Source organism: Rhinolophus sinicus, chromosome X (assembly GCF_036562045.2).
Source record: "Rhinolophus sinicus isolate RSC01 chromosome X, ASM3656204v1, whole genome shotgun sequence".
In the NCBI taxonomy this organism is placed as follows: Eukaryota; Metazoa; Chordata; class Mammalia; order Chiroptera; family Rhinolophidae; genus Rhinolophus; species Rhinolophus sinicus.
Window position 1 is genome coordinate 33,685,520 of NC_133768.1, and position 21,868 is coordinate 33,707,387.

Genomic DNA, 21,868 nt, shown 5'->3' on the forward strand with positions numbered 1-21,868 from the left:
ATGTCTGATTGCACAGGCAGAGAAGATCTTCCTCAGGGATATCCTTGGCCCAGAGCAACTGAAGGCAAGGGCGACCCAATACGCTGGGAACAAAAGTTGTAGGTGCAGGCAGGCTGCTTGATAGCCGTGTTTCAGCCTCTGGCTTACTGCTGGGGGAGGAGTGGAGGCTTCTTAGGGCCAAGGTTTGGGAGGAAGACTGCAAGGACGCCTCTAGCACAAGGAGAGTGCTGCCCACTGCTCTCACCTGGGCAGAGCAAACCCACGCTGGGGACAGCGACTTCATTTTGGGGGCTTCCTCCACCCACATCCTTACCCCATGCCCCACATGGTTTCCTTCTTAGCAGAGGTTATGACAAGTTCAGCCATATTTTGGCTTTCAAGGCCCAAATGGAAGCAAACAAAAATTCCCCAGGAAGCAGCAGTCTCAGATGCTTAGATTTATACCCAGAGCCCTTGTTGGGGGAAGGGAACTCCAGGCCTCTGCCCATCAGCCTGGGCACACCAAGGCCAGCGTGGCCAGGACATAGCAGGTTGCCATGGATACCTGGGAGCTTGGTTCCAGGAGAGCAGAAGGCCAGACCCTATAGCCAGGCCTGATGGATCTGCTGGGGCCAGAAAAATGTGGTGACACCTGAACTGCCTCCACCCCCTTGAGCAGACGCCCTCCACCACTCTGTCAAATCGAGGCTTTCCTGAGCTTTCCTGTCCATAGGAATCTTGTTCAAATGCAGATGTTGATCCCAGAGGTCTAGGGTGGGGGTGGGGCTGTTGATATTCCGAATTCCTAACTAGCTCCTCATGCCACTGCTGCTGCTGGTTGAGGGCCACACTCTGAGTAGTGAGGACTTGACTGAGTCCTGATGGATCTGAGAAACCCCAGTCAGGTTCTGAAAATTGCCCATGGACCTGCTGCCTTGGGTGGTGGTCAGCACAGCCTCAACCACAAAGCTGGGATTCTAGCCAGATTGTTGTGAAGGGCCCTCCCCAGTCTGTTTTGGATCATCCACCATCCAAAGGAAATCAGCAGCCTGCATTTCGGGAAAACATCATAATTTTAAGCTGTCCTCCGCTTTCCCCACCTCTCCAAGTTATATAACATGTCCTTGTTGAAAATGCTGATAACGCTATTTGGGTGTCAGGAAGCCAATTTCTGGCTGTATATTAGTTGGGGCTGGGCTGGGGTCAGGGCAGGAGGTGGGGTCTGAGGAGCGTTTAAGGAGAGAAAGGGGCTCAGCAGATGGAGAGGCCAAGGCCTGGGGATAAAGCCGATTGGTGTGTCAGCAAAATCTGTCACTGGCTTTTTTGATTCAAAAGGCAGACACATTCTTTCATCTCTGGTAATCCTCATCTGATACAGGATTTTCCTGCCATTAAATCTGTAGAAGGAAAAATAAGCGCTCAAACCTGCACAAACAAGTATCCCTACTTGCCCACTGCTCGCCACCCCCACCTTACTTCTCTGTTAGATGATTTTTAGTGTCTGTGGCTGCCTGACTTGGGAGATGGATGGGCTGGGGGTGACAAAGGGCACCTCGGAGGAGGAGCGGGACCAGGCAGATCCCCCAGGACGGTAAGTGACATTTGGGGACTATTCACTAAAGTTTCTCTGCAGAGGTTTTTTCTCTGTCCATTTTCTTGTTGGGCTGTCAGTGAGTCCATCTGAGTTGCTGTCGGGGTTTTAGCCTGATGAAGAGTTTCCAAACAGATTCAAGGTGTCAGTTTGCAGGGCGCTTCTGATTGGCTGTTGTTACTGGTTTTTCTTAAACCAACACTAAGATTAATGGGGAGAAGTGAATGTGAAGAAGTAGAGGGGAAAAGCAGGGCAGTCAGGAGGAAGTATGGAGGGGTGAGAAAGGACCTGAGTGTCCTGGTTCTCCAGGGACCACTCCTGGGCACCTGGTGACCTGTGCTCTCTCCCCTCAGGTAGGGATCCCACAGCTGGGTGGTTCTAAGCCACCAGGTTCCTGAAAGGTTCACGGGATGCTGGTCCTGCTGCTGCATGGTGAGTTCCGAGGTCCATTCCTGTCCCCAAGCAGTCAGTTGCCAATAGGTGCAGGGGCGGGGAAGCCCATAGAAGATGCTGCAAGACGCGTGGAAACCCAAGGAGCGTGGCCTTCAAGTGGCTTCCATGAAAGCTGTACCTGGACACTGGTTCTTTGGATTAGGTTTCACTGAATGTGTGATTGTGGGGGAGGGAATGGAGAATGAGAGTGAAACAGTAGGTGGTGGGTTTTTTCGTTTGTTTACTTAAAAACAAAGCTCCTGAGCCAAATATATGAAATAATCTTTTGGTGATTTTTTAAATTCTAATTTCAGATATGAATTCATTGGTGTAATCACCAAAAACTACATGGTTTTCTAGTCACATTATTTTAAGCTCACTTAGTTAAAAAAAAATCCCTTCAAGAAACTATCGTCCTAAAGGAAGAAGAAAATACGAAAACTGTCATGTTGGAATTGTGTGATTATGGTGTTGCAAATTTTTTTCCAAGTTCTTGTCCTGTTGTTCTGTGGGGTTTAATACAAAAAGAAGACTCATTGCAAATGTTTTCTCACAGCACTATAACTCCAGGAGCTCAAATCTAACAGAGATACCCTAAGGAAAAGTCCCTTGTTAAGTTCTGCAGTAAATGATTCTAAACAAAGAATCTGTTTTTCTGACTGTCAGATGAATATAATTATTTGAGGTTATAACTACCCATGCAAATAGACCTCTGTCTGCAGTGCTGTCAGAGAAAAATTTTACCAGGTAATTCTAAAATGGTACTATTATATATTTTTTTACTCTTTATTCTACTTTTTCAAAAAGGAAAACTTTGCTCTATTCAATGAATCAACAGGTATACACTGTACCTTCAATACACTCAAGGGATATTATGAGAGAGATGATTGCATTGACTTTGTCCTTGAGAAACTTACATTCTTTTATGGGAGACTCAGCAAATAAATGAGAAAAAACATTGGAACAAGGTGCAGGGAACACTATGATAAATAGACACGACTGCCTACCTTGAGGAGACTGCAAAGGACAGAGGTTGACATTTATATAATTACAAACAGCCAGCTCCTTGCCATTTCCCCTACCTAGAAAGTATATGAAGTTTGATTGACTCATTGGGACAGAATGTTTGCTTCCAAGAGCCAGTATTATTTTAAATGTGCATCAAAAACGCTCCTGTTCCTCAGAACGCAGACAGTGTTCACAGCCTGTGTGCTGCAAAACAGGAACTGCCCCTGCTGCAGGAACCAGAAATACATCCAGACTTCTTGTGACAAGTTGGAGAGCTTAGCGGTGACATCATTTGCTAACAATAGATGCACTTAAAATTAATGACCATCTCCACATCCCCTGGCACTTTAATTTAAAACACACTCAGCAGCACAGACAATATTCCTCTGACTACAAGTCACAAGAATTATGGACAACATGTTCCTGAGCAGGCAGGGATAGAGCTCTGCCTCCTCAACTAGAGAAAAATGACTTAGTGAGCCCGACAAAATGAATCAGATATGGCTCACAACAGAGTAAATCTGGGGCAAAATAGAAACAAATTCTTTGGATATGAGGGTCTCCTGGAAGGGCCTCGCCTCTCACCCCTCCCCCATATCAACCTCTTTCGGGTCATCCTGCTTCTCACAACATAATATCCCAATTCCTTAACTTGCTTTACAGGGTCCTTCACCAGCAACTTGCTCTAAACTGTGATTCTTTTTTTTTCAATATAAATTTTATTGGGGAATATTGGGGAACAGTGTGTTTCTCCAGGGCCCATCAGCTCCAAGTCATTGTCCTTCAATCTAGTTTTGGAGGGCGCAGCTCAGCTCCAAGTCCAGTCACAGTTTTCAATCTTTCGTTGCAGGGGGCACAGCCCACCATCCCATGTGGGAATTGAACCAGCAACCTTGTTGTTGAGCGCTCACGCTCTAACCAACTGAGCCACCTGGCTGCTCCTAAACTGTGATTCTTTAAAGGAGGCCAGGGTTTGTATTTTACTCACCTCATAGTTTCTAGAGTCTAAGACATAGTAGGTGCTTCATAGGGGTTTGTTTGTTGAATGGGTGACGCCACCCAGATTAGAACTGTTACAAAATCTAATAAAGGTCTTGCACCCAGAATATACATATACATGTACTTAAAAGCTCTTAAAACTCAATAGTAAGACAAACAACCCAATTTTTAAAACTGGGAAAGCAAATTTGAATACCGTGTTTACCCGAAAATAAGACCAGGTCTTATATTAAGTTTTGCTTCAAAAGACGCATCAGGGGGTGTCATCCTGAAAAATCATGCTAGGGCTTATTTTCCAGTTAGGTCTTATTTTCGGGTAAACACAGTAGCTATTTCATCAAAGAAGATATACAAGAGGCAAATAAGCATATGAAAAAATGCTCAACATCATTGGTCATTAGGGAAACGCAAATGAAAACCACAATGAAGTGGCACTTCATATCCACTAGGGTGGCTGGAATAACAAAGACAATAATAAGTGTTGGTGAGGATGTGGAGCCATTGGGACTCACACATGCTGCTGGTGGGAATGCAAAATGGTCTGGCCACTTTGGAAAACAATTTGGCAGTTTCTTCTGAAGTTCAACATCTACTTACCATATGACCCAGTAATCCGAGTCCTAGATAAATGAGAATTGAAAACACTGTCCACAGAAAGACTTGCACATAAGCCCTTACAGCAGCTTTAGTCACAATAGGTGAAAACTGGAAACAATCCAAATGCTCTTCAACAGGTGACTGAATACACAAATCGAGATACATTCACATAATGGAATGCTGTCAGCAATAAAAAGGAACTATCAACTGCTATTCGGAACCACATAAATGAACCCCACAAGCATGCTGTTGACTGAAAGAACAATTTGATTCCATTTATATGACGTTCTAGAACAGGCAAAACTAATCTATAGTCCAGAAAGCAGATTGGTGATTGCCTGGAGCTGAGGATGGGGAGGGGACAGCTGTCAAAGGGGCCTGAGGAAACTTTCTGGCTGATAGGAGTGTGATAAATAATGATTGGGTTGGTGGTTACATGGGTGTATACATTTGCTGTACTTACTGAACTGTACACTTCAAATGGGTACATTTTATTGTAAGTAAAGTGTACTTCAATCAACTTGATTTAAAAGGAAAAAGGAAAGCTGTAGGGAGAGAGCAGCTGCACCCCAAGGAGAACAAATCCCTCATTATTGGGACTCAAGCACTGTGGAATGTCAGTATGTGTGTGAGATTCATTGATGTCCTTGTAAAGATCAATAGCTCCTTCCTTTTGAGTGCCATGTAGTATTGCCTCACATGGTTGTATTCGTTTGTTTATTCACTCCCCATTGCTGAGCATTTAAATTGTTTCTAGTTTGGGGCAATCATCAATATTTAGGCCCCAAGGTCTTTTCTTTCTGGGGCCTTGTGTTCTACTCCTCAGATGGAACAGCTCTCCACCTCGAGATGCACAGAGACTTCGAGGCTGTCAGCAGATCTCCCTTCTAGAGACAAACTGACTTTTCCATCCCCAATGACTTGAATTAGTAGCCAGCAAAGCTAGAGCATGAATCCATGAGGCTTTCTTTCCTGTCACAAAAAGTGTGAGAAGCAACTTCTGGGGTCACTGTGAGGTCAGAGGCCACAGGATGGTCTCCCCAGTGCATTTCTGTTCCCCTTAGCCCATTTCGTTTTGAAAATCAAGCACTGGGTCTTGGCCTGTGAAGCAATTGCGGTAGCATTTGCCAGGAGTGGGAGAGGAATGGCTTGTAGAGCCAAAGTGACTGAACAGATTTTGCTGAAACCAGAAAATTGACCATATTTTCCCTTGCTATTTTGAATTCATGAGGCACAAGTTCTTTGAAAACAATGAAAATGAAGAAACACTTCAAACTCAGTCTGTGGTTGGAAACTCCATGAGTAACTGTTCTAGCAAACCTCAAGGGGGAAAGGCACATATTCAAAAAGCTGAGGGCCTATGAAGGAGAAATTCCTCAGCTGGTCTGCATTAAGACATCATTCTGTGGGGCATGTGAATCCAACCATCCTACATCCCTGCAGCTCGCCAGAGGAGGGGGCTGCCCAGTACACTGACCAGAGCACAAAAGCAGAGACCTATCTCTGCTGTTTGCCCAGAGTCAGGAACACCTTATAAAAATTTCTTTTTATTGAAGTAAAATTCGTATAACATAAAATTAACCATTTCAAAGTGTACAATTCGGCGGCATTTAGAACACTCACAAGGTGCAAAGATCACCTCTATCTAGTTCCAAGACATTTTCATCATCCCGAAAAGAAACCCTATACCTACTAAGCAGCCACGCCTCACTCTTCCCTAATCTACTAATCTACTTCCTATGATTTACCTATTCTGGACATTTCATATAAATGGAATCATATAATATGTGGCCTTGTACGTCTGGCTGCTGTCATGTGGATACACCACATTTTGTTTATCCATTCATCTATTGATGGACATTTGTTGTTTCCATCTTTGAGCCATTGTGAATACTGCTGCTATGAACATTTGTGTACTAGTATTTGTTAGAACACCTGCTTTCAAGTCTTTTGGGTATATATGTAGGAGTGGAATTGCTGGGGCATATGGTAACTCTATGTTATACCTCATAACACTGAATACCACACAGATGAATCCCATGTTTATAAAATTGGTCTACCTAAACCCTTGGTTTTTGACCTGGGCTGTACGTTGGAATCACTATGGAACTTTAGCAACGTCAATGCCTGGTTCTACCCCTGGATTCTGATGTAATTGGTCTGGTGTATGGCCTGGGCATTGTGAGTTCAGAGCTGGTTAAAAGTTCCTTGGGTGATTCTAATGTGCAGCCCAGGTAGAGAACTAAGCTAGACTCTTCTTGCAGTCTACTTGTAGTAATAACATCAATATTTTGACACTTGGTGTCTTGCTTTCCACTTGGGGGCAGATTTCCACATGGTCCTTGAAGTACTGGTCCCTTGGAGAGATTTAATCCTGTGATAACAGTTGGCTCAATGGAGCCTGCTCTTAGCTTTGGCCAATGCTTTCACAGCTGTTTCAAGCATTCCAACTCATCTCTTCCTCATAATTGTCTGCCTGTTACAGAAGAGAAAAATGAGATGCAGAAAGGTTACCTGAGGTTAAAGAAAAAACCCCAAACAAAAAAATCAGTATGAGAGAGCAGGGATGAAAGGCAGTGTCATCAGAGTTGCTGAGAGAACTAGAGTGAGAGGCCGCACCCTCAGGATGAGTGTTTCCAGACTGAATACTCTGGAAAGCCCCACATGTGAATCCTGGAGCTATGACAGAGGCTGGCTGAGCAGGGGCCAGTCTTAAGCTCAGGCCAGTCCTGCTGAGTTTCTCATCTTTCCCTCCTTACCTCAGACTGGGAATAAAAGCACTGAAGCCTTTTCAGATTTCCACATGGATCCTTCCCAAAAGTACCAGTGTGAGAAGAAAAATTGCTAAGCAATTGCCGATGAATTTGACCTTCTCTTCTCACAAACTGTGATCTTTATTTTAATTTGGTAAATGTTTTTCTGGGCAGAGTATTCCCATGGAACTCAGCTCTGGACAGCCAAGGAGATTTGTTTTTGGAATGATCACTGCTGATTCCAGGAGGGGCCACTTTTCACTTGGATTTGGAAAAGTCAGGGATGGCCTAAATAATTTTGAATTCAATTTTCTATATTTCCTGGCAAAGAGTGGTAAGGAGCTTCCTTTTGGTCGAGGGTCACAGCCTGGTCCTGAATTCGAGTAGTTTTTCTCTTTCAAGGTGAAGACTTCACATGGTTCTTCAGGGAAAGGGGGAGGGGCCAGAAGGAAATGGTATTCTAGAGATGAAGGGAAACTGTCTTACTCAGGATGTTGCTCAAGAATTTCGCTGCAAGCCATAGAACTCAATCTAGGTTACTGAAGCCAAGAAGGGGTTATTCGGGGATGTTAGGTGTTCCCAGATCTCCGGATTGGAGGCCACTGCCCAGAGCAATGCTTAAACCAGGTAGTGGGGCAGTTCCACTGGTGACACACCTGGAATCATGCTGGGTGCCAGAAGTTCCACCATGGGAGCCTGAAAGCCAGATGCCCATGCCACCATCCTGGCCAGAAAATGGTTTCTGCCTGGTGCCTACTTCTGAATCCAAGTTTCGCTGGGTGTGTGTAATCCACAAAGCTAGGTCACATGCTTGGGTCCTAGCTGCAAGGGAAGTTGGGAAAGAAAGTTTGTGGTTTCAATTTTGTGGAGGTAGGACTTACAATGTAGAAAATCCTCTAAATGTAGAAAGAGTGCTTAAAGGGTGCTGGGGAGCCAGAAACAATGTCAAATGTCCACAACTATCAGAGACGCTTTGGTAGTAAGGAATAGAAATCCACTCATCCACGTAGATGGATTGAGTGGGTTTCAGAAATGGACACAGGGAAATGTCACAGAAACAGCCGTAGCAGGGCCTTATGGGAACTAGAGAGCTGTCCAGCAGCTTCCCACTCTCCCTGATCTCCATCTCTGATTCTCACATTGGAGCTAGTCCTCTCTCTGCACACCAGCGTTCTCACCTTGTCCTTGGCTCCTGCTTCCCTATAGCTTTGACCTGCATGTGGTTTTGGTACAAATCCCATCCCCAATGCCATACAGGTTGGTGCTCACATTATTTCACTGTCTGTTGCATGTTCACTGGGAGGGAATGAATCTGATTGACGCTGCTTAGGTCAAATGTTCACCCTCAGCCCAAACAGCTGTGGCTGGGAGGAGGCAGTAGAGACACATATGGGGCTCTAAGTAGGGTGTTTTTTCTTAGATGCAGTGGTTGGCAACAGCTGCTGTCCAACCATGGGAAATGAGAACCAGAAGGGCCCCAAAAGGTCAGGAAGTGCAGACCCTTCAATTGACAGTTAAAGAAGTAAAAGTTCAGAAAGGCTAAGTGTGTGGGGTGGGAGATAGTACAGTATAGTGGAAAGACAAAGAACAAATGTTGGTGTCATTTAACCACCTTGAACCTGTTTCCTCTTTTGTGAGAAGAAGAGAATAATACCTCACAGGATTGTTGGATTAAATGAAATAGTGTATGTAGCAAGCTTAGCCCTGAGCAAAGACTAATTAAAAGTTGGCTGTTATAAGAGCAAAAGAAACCCATAAAATTTGATGAATTTTAGTAGCGTCACACATGCTCATATTACAGGTAACATTCCTAAACTATGCCTTGTAGATATTTGCTGTCTTTTGAGATGGAATCCACATGTAGACCTGTTCTGTTGAGCTCCCACTGGCAACAGCTCTGTTCTAGGACTGCATATAAATGTAATTGTATAGTATGCACTCTTTTGTGTCAAGTTTCTTTGTTCAACATTAATGTTTTTGTTGTTTGCATCAGTAGTTTGTTCCTTTTTGTTGTTGAGTTGCATTCCATTATATAAATGTATTGTAATTTACTTCTCCCCTGTACTGTTGGGTAATTTCCAGTTTTTATCTATTATGAATAAGCCACTATGAACATTCTTGTATAATCTTTATGTGAACTTCTTTTTTAAATTTCTCTTGAGTAGAACTGCTAAGTCATAGGGTAGGCATATGTTTAGCTTTAATAGGCACTGCCAATGTTTTCCAAAGTTATTGAACTGTTTTTCACTCCCACCAATAATGTAAGAGAATCCAGTTATTTTATATCCTCACCAACATTTGGGGTTGTCAGTCTTTTGAATTTTAGTCATTTTAGTGGGTGTCTAGGGAAATCTCATTGTAGTTTTAATTTGTATTTCCCTAATGGTTAATGATATCGAGCAACTTATCATGTTCTTGATGGCTACTTAATATAGTCTTCATAAAGTGTTCGAGTCTTTTACTCATTTTTATTTAGTTGTCTTTCAGTATTCATTTGTAGGAGTTGTTTTTATATTCTGTACACAAGTCATATATATATTATATATTATATATATAATACATGAATTGTATATATAATATATATGTTATTCCTTTTCTTAATGCTATCTTTTTAAACAGCTTTATTAAGGTGTAATTGATATATACAAACTGAATGTATTCAAAGTATACCCTCATGAAACCATCAGCACAATCTGATGGAGCAACTGACCTAAAATGGTTCCCTGCCACATGGAACTGACCTAAAATGGTGGCCCCAGCGGAGAGAGAAGTCCCCAGCCTAAGCCCCGGCCCACTTCCGCATAGCCCCCTCCGAGCCACACCCCGAGCCAATCACCAGATGACACCTACCCCTTCCCCAACTCAAGGAAGTCCCCAGCCCATAAAAACCTGCTCAAAACCTTGCTAGGGGCTGTCTTTGGGAAGGATCCCGCTGAGCCCGCCGGCGTAATACAGCTGACTCTCCTAACTCTCTGAGTGCTGCTTGGGTTCTTTCTGGTCCTGGTATCCGTAACAAATCAAGATAATGAACATATTCATCACCTCCAAGATTCATGCCCCTTTATAATCACTCCCTCCTGCCCTACCCTGCCTCCCCACCCATCCCCAGGCAACCACTGATCTTTCTGTTACTATAGACTAATTTGCAGTTTCTAGAATTTTATGTAAGTGGAGTCATACAGTATGTCCTCTTTTTTATCTGGTTTCTTTCACTCAGGAAAATTATCTTGAGATTCATCCATCTTGCATATATCAGTAGTCCATTCCTTTTTATCACTGAGTAGAGTTCCATTGTATGGATATATCATAATTTGTTTACCCATTCAACTCTTGATGGATGTTTGTGTTGTTTCCAGTCTGGGGTTATTATGAATAAAGTTGCTGTGAACATTTATGCCAAGTCATTTGTGTGAACATATGCTTTTATCTCCCTAGGAGTAAAATGAATGGGTCATAAGGTAGGTGTATGTTTATCTTTTAAAGAAACTGCCACATTGTTTCCAAGTGGTTGCACCATTTTACATTCCCACTAGCAGTATAAGAGAGTCCCAGTTGTCTCATATACGCTCCAACACTTGGTATGGTCAGTCTTTCTAATTTTAATAGGTGGTTATTTTAATTTGCATTTCCCTGACAAATAATGATGTTGATCATGTTTTCATGTGTTTATTGCCTTCTGTATATCTTTTTGGTAAAGCGTTTCTTCAAATATTTTGCCCATTTATTAATTGAATTGTCTTCCTTCAATTAATAAATTCCTTATTGAGTTTTGAGAGTTCTTTATATTTTGAGTTTTTTTTTTAATGATTTTATTGGGGAAGGGGAACAGGACTTTATTGGGGAACAGTTTGTACTTCTTGGACTTTTCCAAGTCAAGTTGTTGTCCTTTCAATCTTAGTTGTGGAGGGTGCAGCTCAGCTCCAGGTCCAGTTGCCGTTGCTAGTTGCAGGGGGCGCAGCCCACCATCCCTTGCGGGAATTGAACCGGCAACCTTGTGGTTGAGAGCCCCCACTCCAACCAACTGAGCCATCCGGGAGCTCAGTGGCAGCTTAGCTCAAGGTGCCATGTTCAATCTTAGTTGCAGGGGGCGCTCCCCACCATCCCTTGTGGGACTCCAGGAATTGAACTGGCAACCTTGTGGTTGAGAGCCCACTGGCCCATGTGGGAATTGAACCAGCAGCCTTCGGAGTTAGGAGCATGGAGCTCTAACTGCCTGAGCCACTGGGCCGGCCCCTATACAAGTCTTATGAGATGTCTGTGGCCTATCTTTTTATTCTCTTTAAAAGAACAGAAGTTTTTAATTTTGATGAAGTCCAATTTATTACTTTTTACTTTTATGGTTAGTCTTTTCTTCTTTTTTTTTTGTCCTCAGAAATCTCTGCTTACCACTAGGTCACAAAGATACTCTCCTATGTTATCTTCAAGAAGCTTTATAGTTTTATCTTTTACATTGAGGTCTATGGTTCATCTAAAATGAGTTCTTGTGTATGGTGTGAGGTAGGGGTCAAGGTTATTTTTTATTTTCTAAGGATTGCAATATGTATCTTTAATTTATCATGGTCTACCTTGAATTAATCTTATAGCACTTCATGAATAATGTAAGATCCTTATAAGAGTGCAATTCAGTTTACCTCCCTTCTTATCCTTCATACTATTAACATATTTTTCATTTACATATATTATAAACTCCATAATACAGCATTATTTTTACTTTAAACAGTCATTTGTCTGTTAAACATTTAAGGTGAGAAAAGAGTAATCTTTTATATTTAGTGACATATTTGCCATTTCCATTGCTCTTCATTCTTTCCTGTAGATCTGATTTTTTTTGGGGGGGGGAAGGGGAACAGGACTTTATTGGGGAACAGTGTGTACTTCTAGGCGTTTTGTTCAAGTCAAGTTGTTGTCCTTTCAATCTTAGTTGTGGAGGGCGCAGCTCAGCTCCAGGTCCAGTTGCTGTTGCTAGTTGCAGGGGGCGCTGCCCACCATCCTTTGCAGGAGTCGAACCGGCAACCTTGTGGTTGAGAGGACGCACTCCAACCAACTGATGCATCCGGGAACTCAGCGGCAGCTCAGCTCAAGGTGCCATGTTCAATTGTAGTTGCAGTGGGCGCTGCCCACCATCCCTTGAGGGAGTCGAGGAATAGAACTGGCAACCTTGTGGTTGAGAGGATGCGCTCCAACCAACTGAGCCATCCAGGAGGCAGCTCAGCTCAAGGTGCCATGTTCAATCTTAGTTGCAGGGGGCGCTGCCCACCATCCCTTGCGGGACTCGAGGAATTGAACTGACAACCTTGTGGTTGAGAGCCCACAGGCCCATGTGGGAATCGAACTGGCAGCCTTCGGAGTTAAGAGCATGGAGCTCTAACCGCCTGAGCCACCAGGCCGGCCCCTAGATCTGATTTTCATCTAGTATCATTTTCCTTTAGACTAAAGAATATGTTCATTTCTTGTGAAGATCTGCTGAGGGTTAATTTTCTTAGATTTTGCTAACTTGAAAGTATTTCTATTTTACTTCATTTGTGAAGACGTTTTCATTAGATATAGAATTCGAGGTTGTCAGATTTTGCTTTTCTTTCAGCATTTTAAAAGATAATTCTATTGTCTTATGGCTTCCATTATTTCTGATAAGTCAGTCATCATTTTTAGTGTTGTTTACGTAATGTGTCTTTTTTCTTTGGATGCTTTAATTTTCTTTCTATCTTTTTTTTTAAACTTTAAAAAGTTTATATGTATTTTAAGTGTGTTTTTCCAGGATCCATCAGCTCTAAGTCAAGCAGTTGTTTCAATCCAGTTGTGGAGGGCACAGTTCATACTGGCCCATGCGGGGATCAAACCGGCAACCCTAGTGTTACAAGCATCGCGCTCGAACCAACTGGGCTAACTGGCTGCCCCGATTTTCTCTCTATCTTTCGTTTTCAGCCACTTCACTATGATGTTCCTAGGTGTGTGTGTGTGTGTGTGTGTGTGTGATATTAGTTGGGATTTACTGAGCTTGTTTTTAATCAAATTTTGAAAATTGTCTTCAATTATTTTTCTGCCATATTCTCTCTTTTCTCTCCTCTGGGACTCCAAATACATGCATTTTAATCGAATTGCTTGATATTATCCCACAGGTCATTGAAACTCTAATCATATTATTTTCCAATCTTTTTTCTCTGTGCTTCATTTTGGGTAATTTCTATTGACCTTTTTTCAAGTTCATGAATTATTCCTTCTGCTGCGTCTAATCTGCTATTATATATATATATATATATATATATATATATTCTTTTTTTTAAATTTCAGACATTGTATTATTTCAGTCCTAAGATTTTTAGAGTTTCCATACCTCTTCTAAAATTCAATTTCCCCATGTTTTCACTCATATCCATTTGTTCCCTATAAATTCCTTAATAAATCCTTGTTTGGTAATTCTAACATCTGAGCTGTCTCTGGGCTGCTTCTGTCAACTATTTTTTTCCCTTTTGATAAGTGTCATGTTTTGCTGCTTCTTCGCATATCTAGTATTATTTGACTGTATACTGGATATTGTAGATGGTAGTTATAGTAACTCTAGATTCTCTTATCTTCCTTGGAGGAGTATTGAATTTAGTTCTGGCATTTAGTTAACTTACTGGCAGATCACTATGATACTGGTGAGGCTTGGTTTTAGGTTTTGTTAGGGTAGGCCTAATTCAGTTTTGCCCTTTGTCCTGGGAAATGGTCTTCATTCCTAAGGTGTGGTCCCCTGGGGTGTCAATGGAAAGCTCCAGGTATTTTTACAAGCCCTTTGTAAAAAGGTCCACTGGGTGGACCTTGAACTCTTAATCTGTCTCCCATTACTGGGAAATTACTGCAATCTCTGTTTAGCTCTTTTGGCCTTCAGTTCTTGGCTCCTTGAAGTCACCCCACACATACACACCTTAGGACTCAAATAAGGATGTAAGGAGAGTCTGTATTCCAACTTTGTGGCTCACTCTTTTCCATGTTTTCCCTTCTCAATTTCCAGCCACTGTGGCAGCTGTACACTCTGATCTCTAATTTGTAAGCCCAATAAGTCTCTTGCTTTCTGCTCTATTCTCGTGTGCAGTGTGAATCGAAAACACCCTGAGAGGAAAAGCCAGTTAAATGTGGCTCTCACCTAGTTTGCTTCTCTTCTTTTAAGGGTTGGATCTACTCTAGTTGCCTGTTTAGGTTTCTCTCCAGTGCCTTCAAACAATTAAAACAATTTTCCCCCCCAGAGTTTATACTAGCTATCAGCAGGGATATGAGTCTGATACAAGCTACTCTGCCATTTACTGCAAGCAGAACTCACCCAAATGTGTTATTATTTTTAAAAATTTTGTTTTGGTGCCCTGCTTTTCTGGATTATTAGGCATATACTTAGTCTTTAGATTGGGTAAGCTAATAGTGGAGTTTGGTTGTCTGTTTGGAGAATTTACTTGATTTAATTTAAATTTCACTAAATAATCCAGTAAATTGGTTATTCCTAATGGCTATCAAAGTTTCAGAGGCTGAAAATAGGTCTCTAATAGTGACAACAACTTGAGTGTTTAAAGTTTAAAAATAAACGTTAATTTATTTTCTGAAATAAGTATTGCATTCATAGTTCAAAATTTTAAAGGTAAAAAAGCTATACAATAAAAACCTCACCCCTCTTGTATGTGTTTAAAAAAAATTGGCAGCTACATTTGTGATTTCTTGAATTATACAACCAAATTGGTTGTATCCTGTCATAATCCCATGAATTCCTTGACAAAGAGTTTGTTTTTTAAATAAATGACATCCTCCAGCAGGAATCTTTACAGAGGAAGGCATGAATTCCATTTAATTCTGTAAACATTTACTGAGCCATATAGTGTGCCCAGAACAATGTTAGCTATTGTGGAGTAGAAACATGAGTCATATGGTTGAGAGTGCACTTCTGTTAATTAGAAAGGAGAAAAGAGTAGAATTAAGGACTATTTGTAAGGAAATCTGATGCTTTCTACTTGACCCAGTTGGAAGAGTTGATTGAAAAAAGCTCCGCCTCTGTCTAGCTGACGCCTGGACTTAAGGTTATAATCTTGGCCCTGTCTCTCTAACAGAGTGTCTCTCCAGGCCAGTAGCTGCCCTGTTTACAGCCAACCTCAGCACAGGGTCCATCCAAGAAACTTGGTGTCTAGTTCAGTTTTTAGGGGGAGAGAATAGCTAAGTCAAGATCAGAATATCGCAACAGTGTCAAACTAGCTATAGTTTACAGCTGAAGGGTTTCAAAGGGTTAAGTGTCCTCCAGCCATGTCTGGAAGGGCTGAATCCTATTTCCAGCCCCTGAAAAAACATGGAGTGCCTACAACGGATGTTCTGAAAAGACGCTGGAAGCTGAGCAAACCTACAGAGGCAGCAGCAAGCATGTTCTACACACTCCTTGTGTGGCCACACCTTCAGTTTCCCACGACATGCAAGGCAGGGTCATGTTTACATGGTGGGAGGGCCCAAATGGTAGGCCATGGGTGTTTGCTAGGAATTCGGGAGTGCCGCTGAGGAGGGGTAGAAATTATGACTAGCAGTGGTCAGGTTTATTATTTGTTCTTCTGCAAGAATTTCAGATTGTGCACACTTTACCTGTGAGCTGCTCCTGGCCAGAAAAATAAAACTTGTGCATCTTCCATGCTGCCTTTTCCATTGGAACTCAAGATGGGGCTTGGGACGGCTGGCTACGAAAGGGAGGCAGGCCATGCCATTTTGCTTTGTTGCAGGTGGCAAGCCTACTGGAGGGCTTTTGAAGTCTTTATCTGATCCTCCATTCAAACACTCAGAACAAAATAAATTTATAAACACCATTCTTTCCCTTGATGATGTAAAAAAAGTCCCTAGAGAGCAGGGGCTGGTGAATGGAAATTAACTGCACAGAGTCCACAGTTATTCTTTTGAGATGTATAAGAAGGTCATTGTCATTGATAGTTTATTTAGTATGCTGTCCTTATCGCTTAATTTTAGTGACAAAGAAAAAAACAAGATTGATAGGCTTTTCTTTCATTTCCAACTTTCTGTTCCCTAATACTCCCTTCTCTTGAGGCTTAATTTACTCAATGGGGGTTTTTAGGAATTGAATTTTTATGGTGGGAGGGATTAGATTAGCACCAATAGAAATATAATACGTTTAAATTTCCAAGTAGCCCCATTAAAAAGGTAAAAAGAAACAGTTGACATTAAGTTTTAATAATTTAGTTAACCCAATATATCTAAAATATCATTTCAACATGTAATCATATAAAATTATTGATGAGATATTTCAGCTTTTTTTTTGGTATTAAGTCTAAGATGGGGGTCTGTATTTTATAGTTACAGCACATCAATTTGGGTTAGCCACCTTTCAAACGCTCAAGAGGCACATGTTGCTAGTGGCTATGGTATTGGGCAGTGCCGGCCTAGCGTGTAGGCCACACTCTAGGGTGGGGTATCCTACACATGCAAACAACACACCCTCTAGGCCAAATTCTAGGAGAGCACAGTGATGATACAGGCAGGAGGGGGTTTAGAATGGGTCAGATGCTGTGATTCCAGCTGGGTTTTTGCCGATTGAGATAATTGGAGGCAAAGAGGAGGGCGTCGTGGGTGAGGAATCCTGTATAAGGCCTGGAAAGCGGAAAGAGGCCATTTGGAAGACGCAGCCATGCAGGAAGTATGAGAACTTGTGAAGGGCCAAATTCTGCCACGCAGACAGGTAGGTCACCTGTGGTGACCCCCTGGCTGACGGTTGTTCGTTTTTTGGTCTTTTCTCCCCCTTCCCCATCCCTACCTCTGCAGTGGTCCTCGGCCTGCCCAGCGCTTGGGCCGAGGAGGCCTGCACACGCACCTGCCCCTTGGCCTGTGCCTGCAGCAGCGCGGAACGCGGTTGCATAGTGCGCTGCGACCGCGCGGGCCTCCTGCAGGTGCCGGCTGAGTTCCCGTGCGAGGCGGCCTCCATCGACCTGGACCGGAATGGCCTGCGCTTCTTGGGCGAGCGGGCATTTGGCACACTGCCGTCACTGCGCTGCCTGTCGCTGCGCCACAACAACCTGTCTTTTATCACCCCGGGCGCCTTCAAGGGCCTTCCACGTCTGGCCGAGCTGCGCCTGGCGCACAACGGCGACCTGCGCTACATGCACGCGCGCACCTTCACAGCGCTGGGCCGCCTGCGCCGCCTAGACCTGGCCGCTTGCCGCCTCTTCAGTGTGCCCGAGCGCCTCCTGGCCGAGCTGCCCGCCCTGCGTGAGTTCGCCGCCTTCGACAACCTGTTCCGCCGTGTGCCCGGTGCGCTGCGTGGCCTGGCCAACCTGACACATGCGCACCTGGAACGCGGCCGTATTGAGGCTGTGGCCTCCAGCTCCTTGCAGGGCCTGCAGAGCCTGCGGTCGCTCAGCCTTCAGGCCAACCGCGTCCGCGCCGTGCATGCTGGCGCCTTCCGCGACTGTGGTGCCCTGGAGCACCTGCTGCTCAATGACAATCTGCTGGCCACGCTGCCGGCCGATGCCTTCCTTGGCTTGCGCCACTTGCGCACGCTCAACCTGGGTGGCAACTCCCTGGGCCACGTGGCACGCGCCTGGTTTGCAGACCTGGCGGAGCTCGAGCTGCTCTACCTGGACCGTAACAGCATTGCCTTCGTGGAGGAGGGCGCCTTCCAGAACCTCTCGAGCCTCCTCGCTCTACACCTCAACTGCAACCACCTCACCGTGCTCACCTGGGCCGCCTTCCAGCCCGGCTTCTTCCTGGGCCGCCTCTTTCTCTTCCGCAACCAGTGGCGCTGTGACTGCGGCCTGGAGTGGCTGCGGGACTGGATGCAGAGCTCTGGGCACATTGCTGATGTGTCTTGCACCTCCCCGGGCTCCGTGGCTGGCCTGGACCTCAGCCAGGTGGCCTTTGGGCGCTCCTCCAATGGCCTCTGTGTGGACCCTGAGGAGCTGAACCTCACTAGGTCCAGCCCAGGCCCGTCCCCAGAGCCAGCGGCCACCACCGTGAGCAGGTTCAGCAGCCTCCTCTCCAAGCTGCTGGCCCCGAGGGCCCCAGTGGAGGCGGCGGCCAACACCACCCGGGGGCCAATCAATGCTTCGCTGTCCGACAGCCTTCTCTACGGTGGAGTGGGAGGCTTGGGCCACAACACCCCATTTCTCCTCCACTCTAGTCTCCTGCTCAGTGTGGCCCAGCATGTGATGTTTGTCCTACAGACAGACTGACCCTGCCACACTGGGGTGGCCCAAACTGCCTGGGCCAGTGGGGGAAATTTTAGTTAACTGGGCTCCAGGGTGTTTATGGTGGGGGGAGAGGAGAACAGAATGGGGGTAGGTGGTGAAAATTCCAGCAGAAGGTGGAAGGAACAGTTTGCCTCCAGAGATGGCCCTAGGAAGAGTACAACCCTGGGAAATGCCACACAGTGGGTGGGGTATGGATTTCTGCTCTGTCATATGGGCATCAACTGGAAAAGAGAAGCAAGAGTGAACATGGGACCTCCGGTGAGAAGGCTAGGAGTTGGGAGCTCCTAGGGCCTCAGGGCTCCACCCCCATCCCTTCCCCACCATCTTCCAGGAAACAGGGACTGCAGTGCCTGAATTAGAGTCAGTCCATTGGCTAAATACTAAGAACTGTGCTAGTTCTCTTTGGGCCAGGCAGCCCATTAGGCCCAATCCCTTTGTTTTCTACCACAATCCGCCTCCCCCTGGGCCTGTGGACACTAGGATCCAGAAAGGTGGACAGGACAGGAGAGAAGGGAAATGGGAAAGGGACTTAGACCTAAGGGGGTGGTGGTAGTTCCCCGTGTCTGAGAAGTTAGGAGGCAGTTAAAAGAAAGATCCATTTCATTTACTCCACAATGATTCCTAGGGGTGGCCTTAGGCACAAAGGAACTTTAGGGTAAGGTAGGGAAAAAAGAGGGGGAAGTATTTGAGGACAAATAAATTTGCAAAATCCTAAGATTAAACAAAAATGTTAAACAGGTTTTTCTACTGCCGGGACTTTTCAATCTTTCATATGCAAACATGCATTGTGAATCTCCAGGGAGGCCACAAAAATCGTCTTTTCTTAGTGTTTTGTGGAGAAGAGTATCCCTAAGACACAGAGATGCTGTTAGCAGGACAGGGAGTTTCCAGCCTGGATGATCCTATTAGGTGTGGAAATTATCATGGGCTGCACACTTTGGGGCTGACTGATGGCCAAGAGGAAAGGAGGCAGCCAGTGGGTGGGAAGCGGGGCTGAGAGATTTCTCAGGGTGGGAGTTGGCCAACTCTAAGTCCCCAGGCCTGAGTATCAGAGCACAGGCTGTATGTCTGCTAAATACTTGCTCAAACTGTTATCCATACATGGGGATTTTGACTGTATTTGTCAACATTCTGGAAATCCCTAATCTTAATGTCCTGAGTTCCTCTCACTGTATTTGAGGAGGTGGGTTTTCAGAGCCCACACAGATTTCAAGGTGCACTGAGCTGTCAGTTCTCCATGGTGACAGTATTTCTTTTGTGTCTCTAGGTAATATTAAGTATTAGAAATGTTGCAGAAAGCACCACTGAGAGCAAAAGTGTTCAAATGGGTTGTGACCATTAGTGGCCATCAATTCAATTTAATGGGTCACAACCGGCATTTAAAAAAAAAAAGATAAAACGCAAAAGTCACAGAGCATCACATGAAATATTATGAAAGTATTGTTTTGTGAACCTTTGCATTTAATTTGTATGCATTTGTTCAGATTATATATGTATGTATGTGTCTGTCTGGATTGCTGCATACAATCTGTATTTTATTGTGGGTTAGCATTAAAAAGTTTGAAAGTCACTAAGCTGGAGCATGCATGATTTTTTAAAACAATTTTTATTTAGAAAAATTTCAAACCTACAGAAAAGTTGCAAGAATAGTAGAATGAACACTTTGGCCATTCACCTAGGTTTTTCAGTTGTTAACATTTTACTGTATTTGCTTTCTCTCTCTCCTTATCATTATTATTTTTATTAACAGTTTCAGTTAGTTGCAAACATCATGACCTTTTACCCCTAAATACCTCAGCATGTATTTCCTAAGAACAAGGACATTTTCTTATCCACAATACCATTATCAAAATCAGGAACTTTATCATCAATATGATACAATTATTTAAAATATACTCTATATTGAAATTTCAACAGTTGTCTAAATGATTTTTTAAAAAAGATTTTATTGGGGAAGGGGAACAGGACTTTATTGGGGAACAGTGTGTACTTCCAGGACTTTTTTCCAAGTCAAGTTGTTGTCCTTTCAATCTTAGTTGTGGAGGGTGTCGTTCAGCTTCAAGTTGTTGTCCTTTCAGTCTTAGATGTGGAGGGCACAGCTCAGCTCCAGGTCCAGTTGCCGTTGCTAGTTGCAGGGGGTGCAGCCTACCATCCCTTGTGGGAGTTGAGGAATCGAACTGGCAACCTTGTGGTTGAGAGGACGCACTCCAAACAACTGAGCCATCTGGGAGCTCAGCGGCAGCTCAGCTCAAGGTGCCGTGTTCAATCTTAGTTGCAAGAGGCAGAGCCACCATCCCTTGCGGGAGTCAAGGAATTGAACTGGCAACCTTGTAGTTGAGAGCCCACTGGCCCATGTGGGAATCGAACCGGCAGCCTTCGGAATTAGGAGCATGGAGCTCTAACCGCCTGAGCCACCGGGCAGGCCCCTAAATGATTTTTTAAGCAATCGTTCTTTTTCCTGTGGGTGGAAAATGAGGTTCCTAGGTCGTGGCTTGTGTTCATTTGATCATACTTCAAAATTCTAAATCCGTAGATTGATTTTAATGTTTCAAAATGAATTCATTCTCCAAATGTCTTACTTTCCAAATGTGAGAACCAGATGAGGTCAGAAATGTTTGTTCAAACCATGTGTTGTGGCCATGGGAACTGAGTGAGGATCACGAGAATTGTGGAGACCAGATCTTTGCGTTTGGGTAACCACGGAAGCCCACGGCAGACATTCAGCCTGCGTTACTGAGGAACAAGATGCTGCCTTGGGAGGAATGTCCTTCCTTTTATTTAGAGCGGGTTCCTGAGAGCCAGCCTCAAAATGCTGCTCCAGTTCTGCCTGGGTGGTTAGGTGGCCAGCTTTTTAAGGAACATTTGTTTGGCTGAATGTTTTTGAGCAAGTATCAACACTGAAATAGCCTCCAGGGAGACAGATTTTTATAGAGCTACCTAGCCCAGTAGAATTCTGGGAATGTGGGAGTTACTGTCAAACAGATCCAGAGTTGCCTGGAATGAGTTCCCAGTGAATTGTGACCATTATGAGCTCTCATGAGAGAAAGGGGAGTGGAGAGTTCCCAGTTTTGAATTTATTTTCTCACCCCATCATTGGCTAATTAGTATTTTGGGAAATATTAAGGTACTATGCATTCTGCTGAGGAAAACTATGCATACTTGTCAGGATGGATCACTTTATGCTGTGGTAACAAATGCTCCCTCCCCCGCCAATTTTCAGTGGCTTCCTGAGGGTTATTTCTTGTTTATGCAACATGTCCAAAATGGGCTTATTAGGGGGCTCTGCTCATTGGAGCCACTCAGAGAACCAAGCT

At 44.1% G+C, this 21,868-nt stretch overlaps 1 protein-coding gene across 1 annotated transcript; it reads left to right on the forward strand.

The window, feature by feature from the left end:
• The first annotated feature begins 1,234 nt into the window (after window positions 1–1,234).
• NYX (nyctalopin) lies at window positions 1,235–20,468 on the forward strand. Its single transcript, XM_019747841.2, has 3 exons — window positions 1,235–1,570; window positions 1,924–2,002; window positions 17,131–20,468. Exons 2-3 carry the CDS (start codon window positions 1,981–1,983, stop codon window positions 18,534–18,536), a joined length of 1,428 nt encoding a protein of 475 aa, XP_019603400.2. The 5' UTR covers window positions 1,235–1,570; window positions 1,924–1,980; the 3' UTR covers window positions 18,537–20,468.
• Window positions 20,469–21,868: the final 1,400 nt, after the last annotated feature.

Coding starts and splice junctions, on each gene's coding strand:
- NYX (XM_019747841.2), top strand. CDS start 1,981: ATGCTGGTCCTGCTGCTGCATG. Junction 2,003..17,130: donor GCTGGTCCTGCTGCTGCATG/GTGAGTTCCGAG, acceptor CTACCTCTGCAG/TGGTCCTCGGCCTGCCCAGC.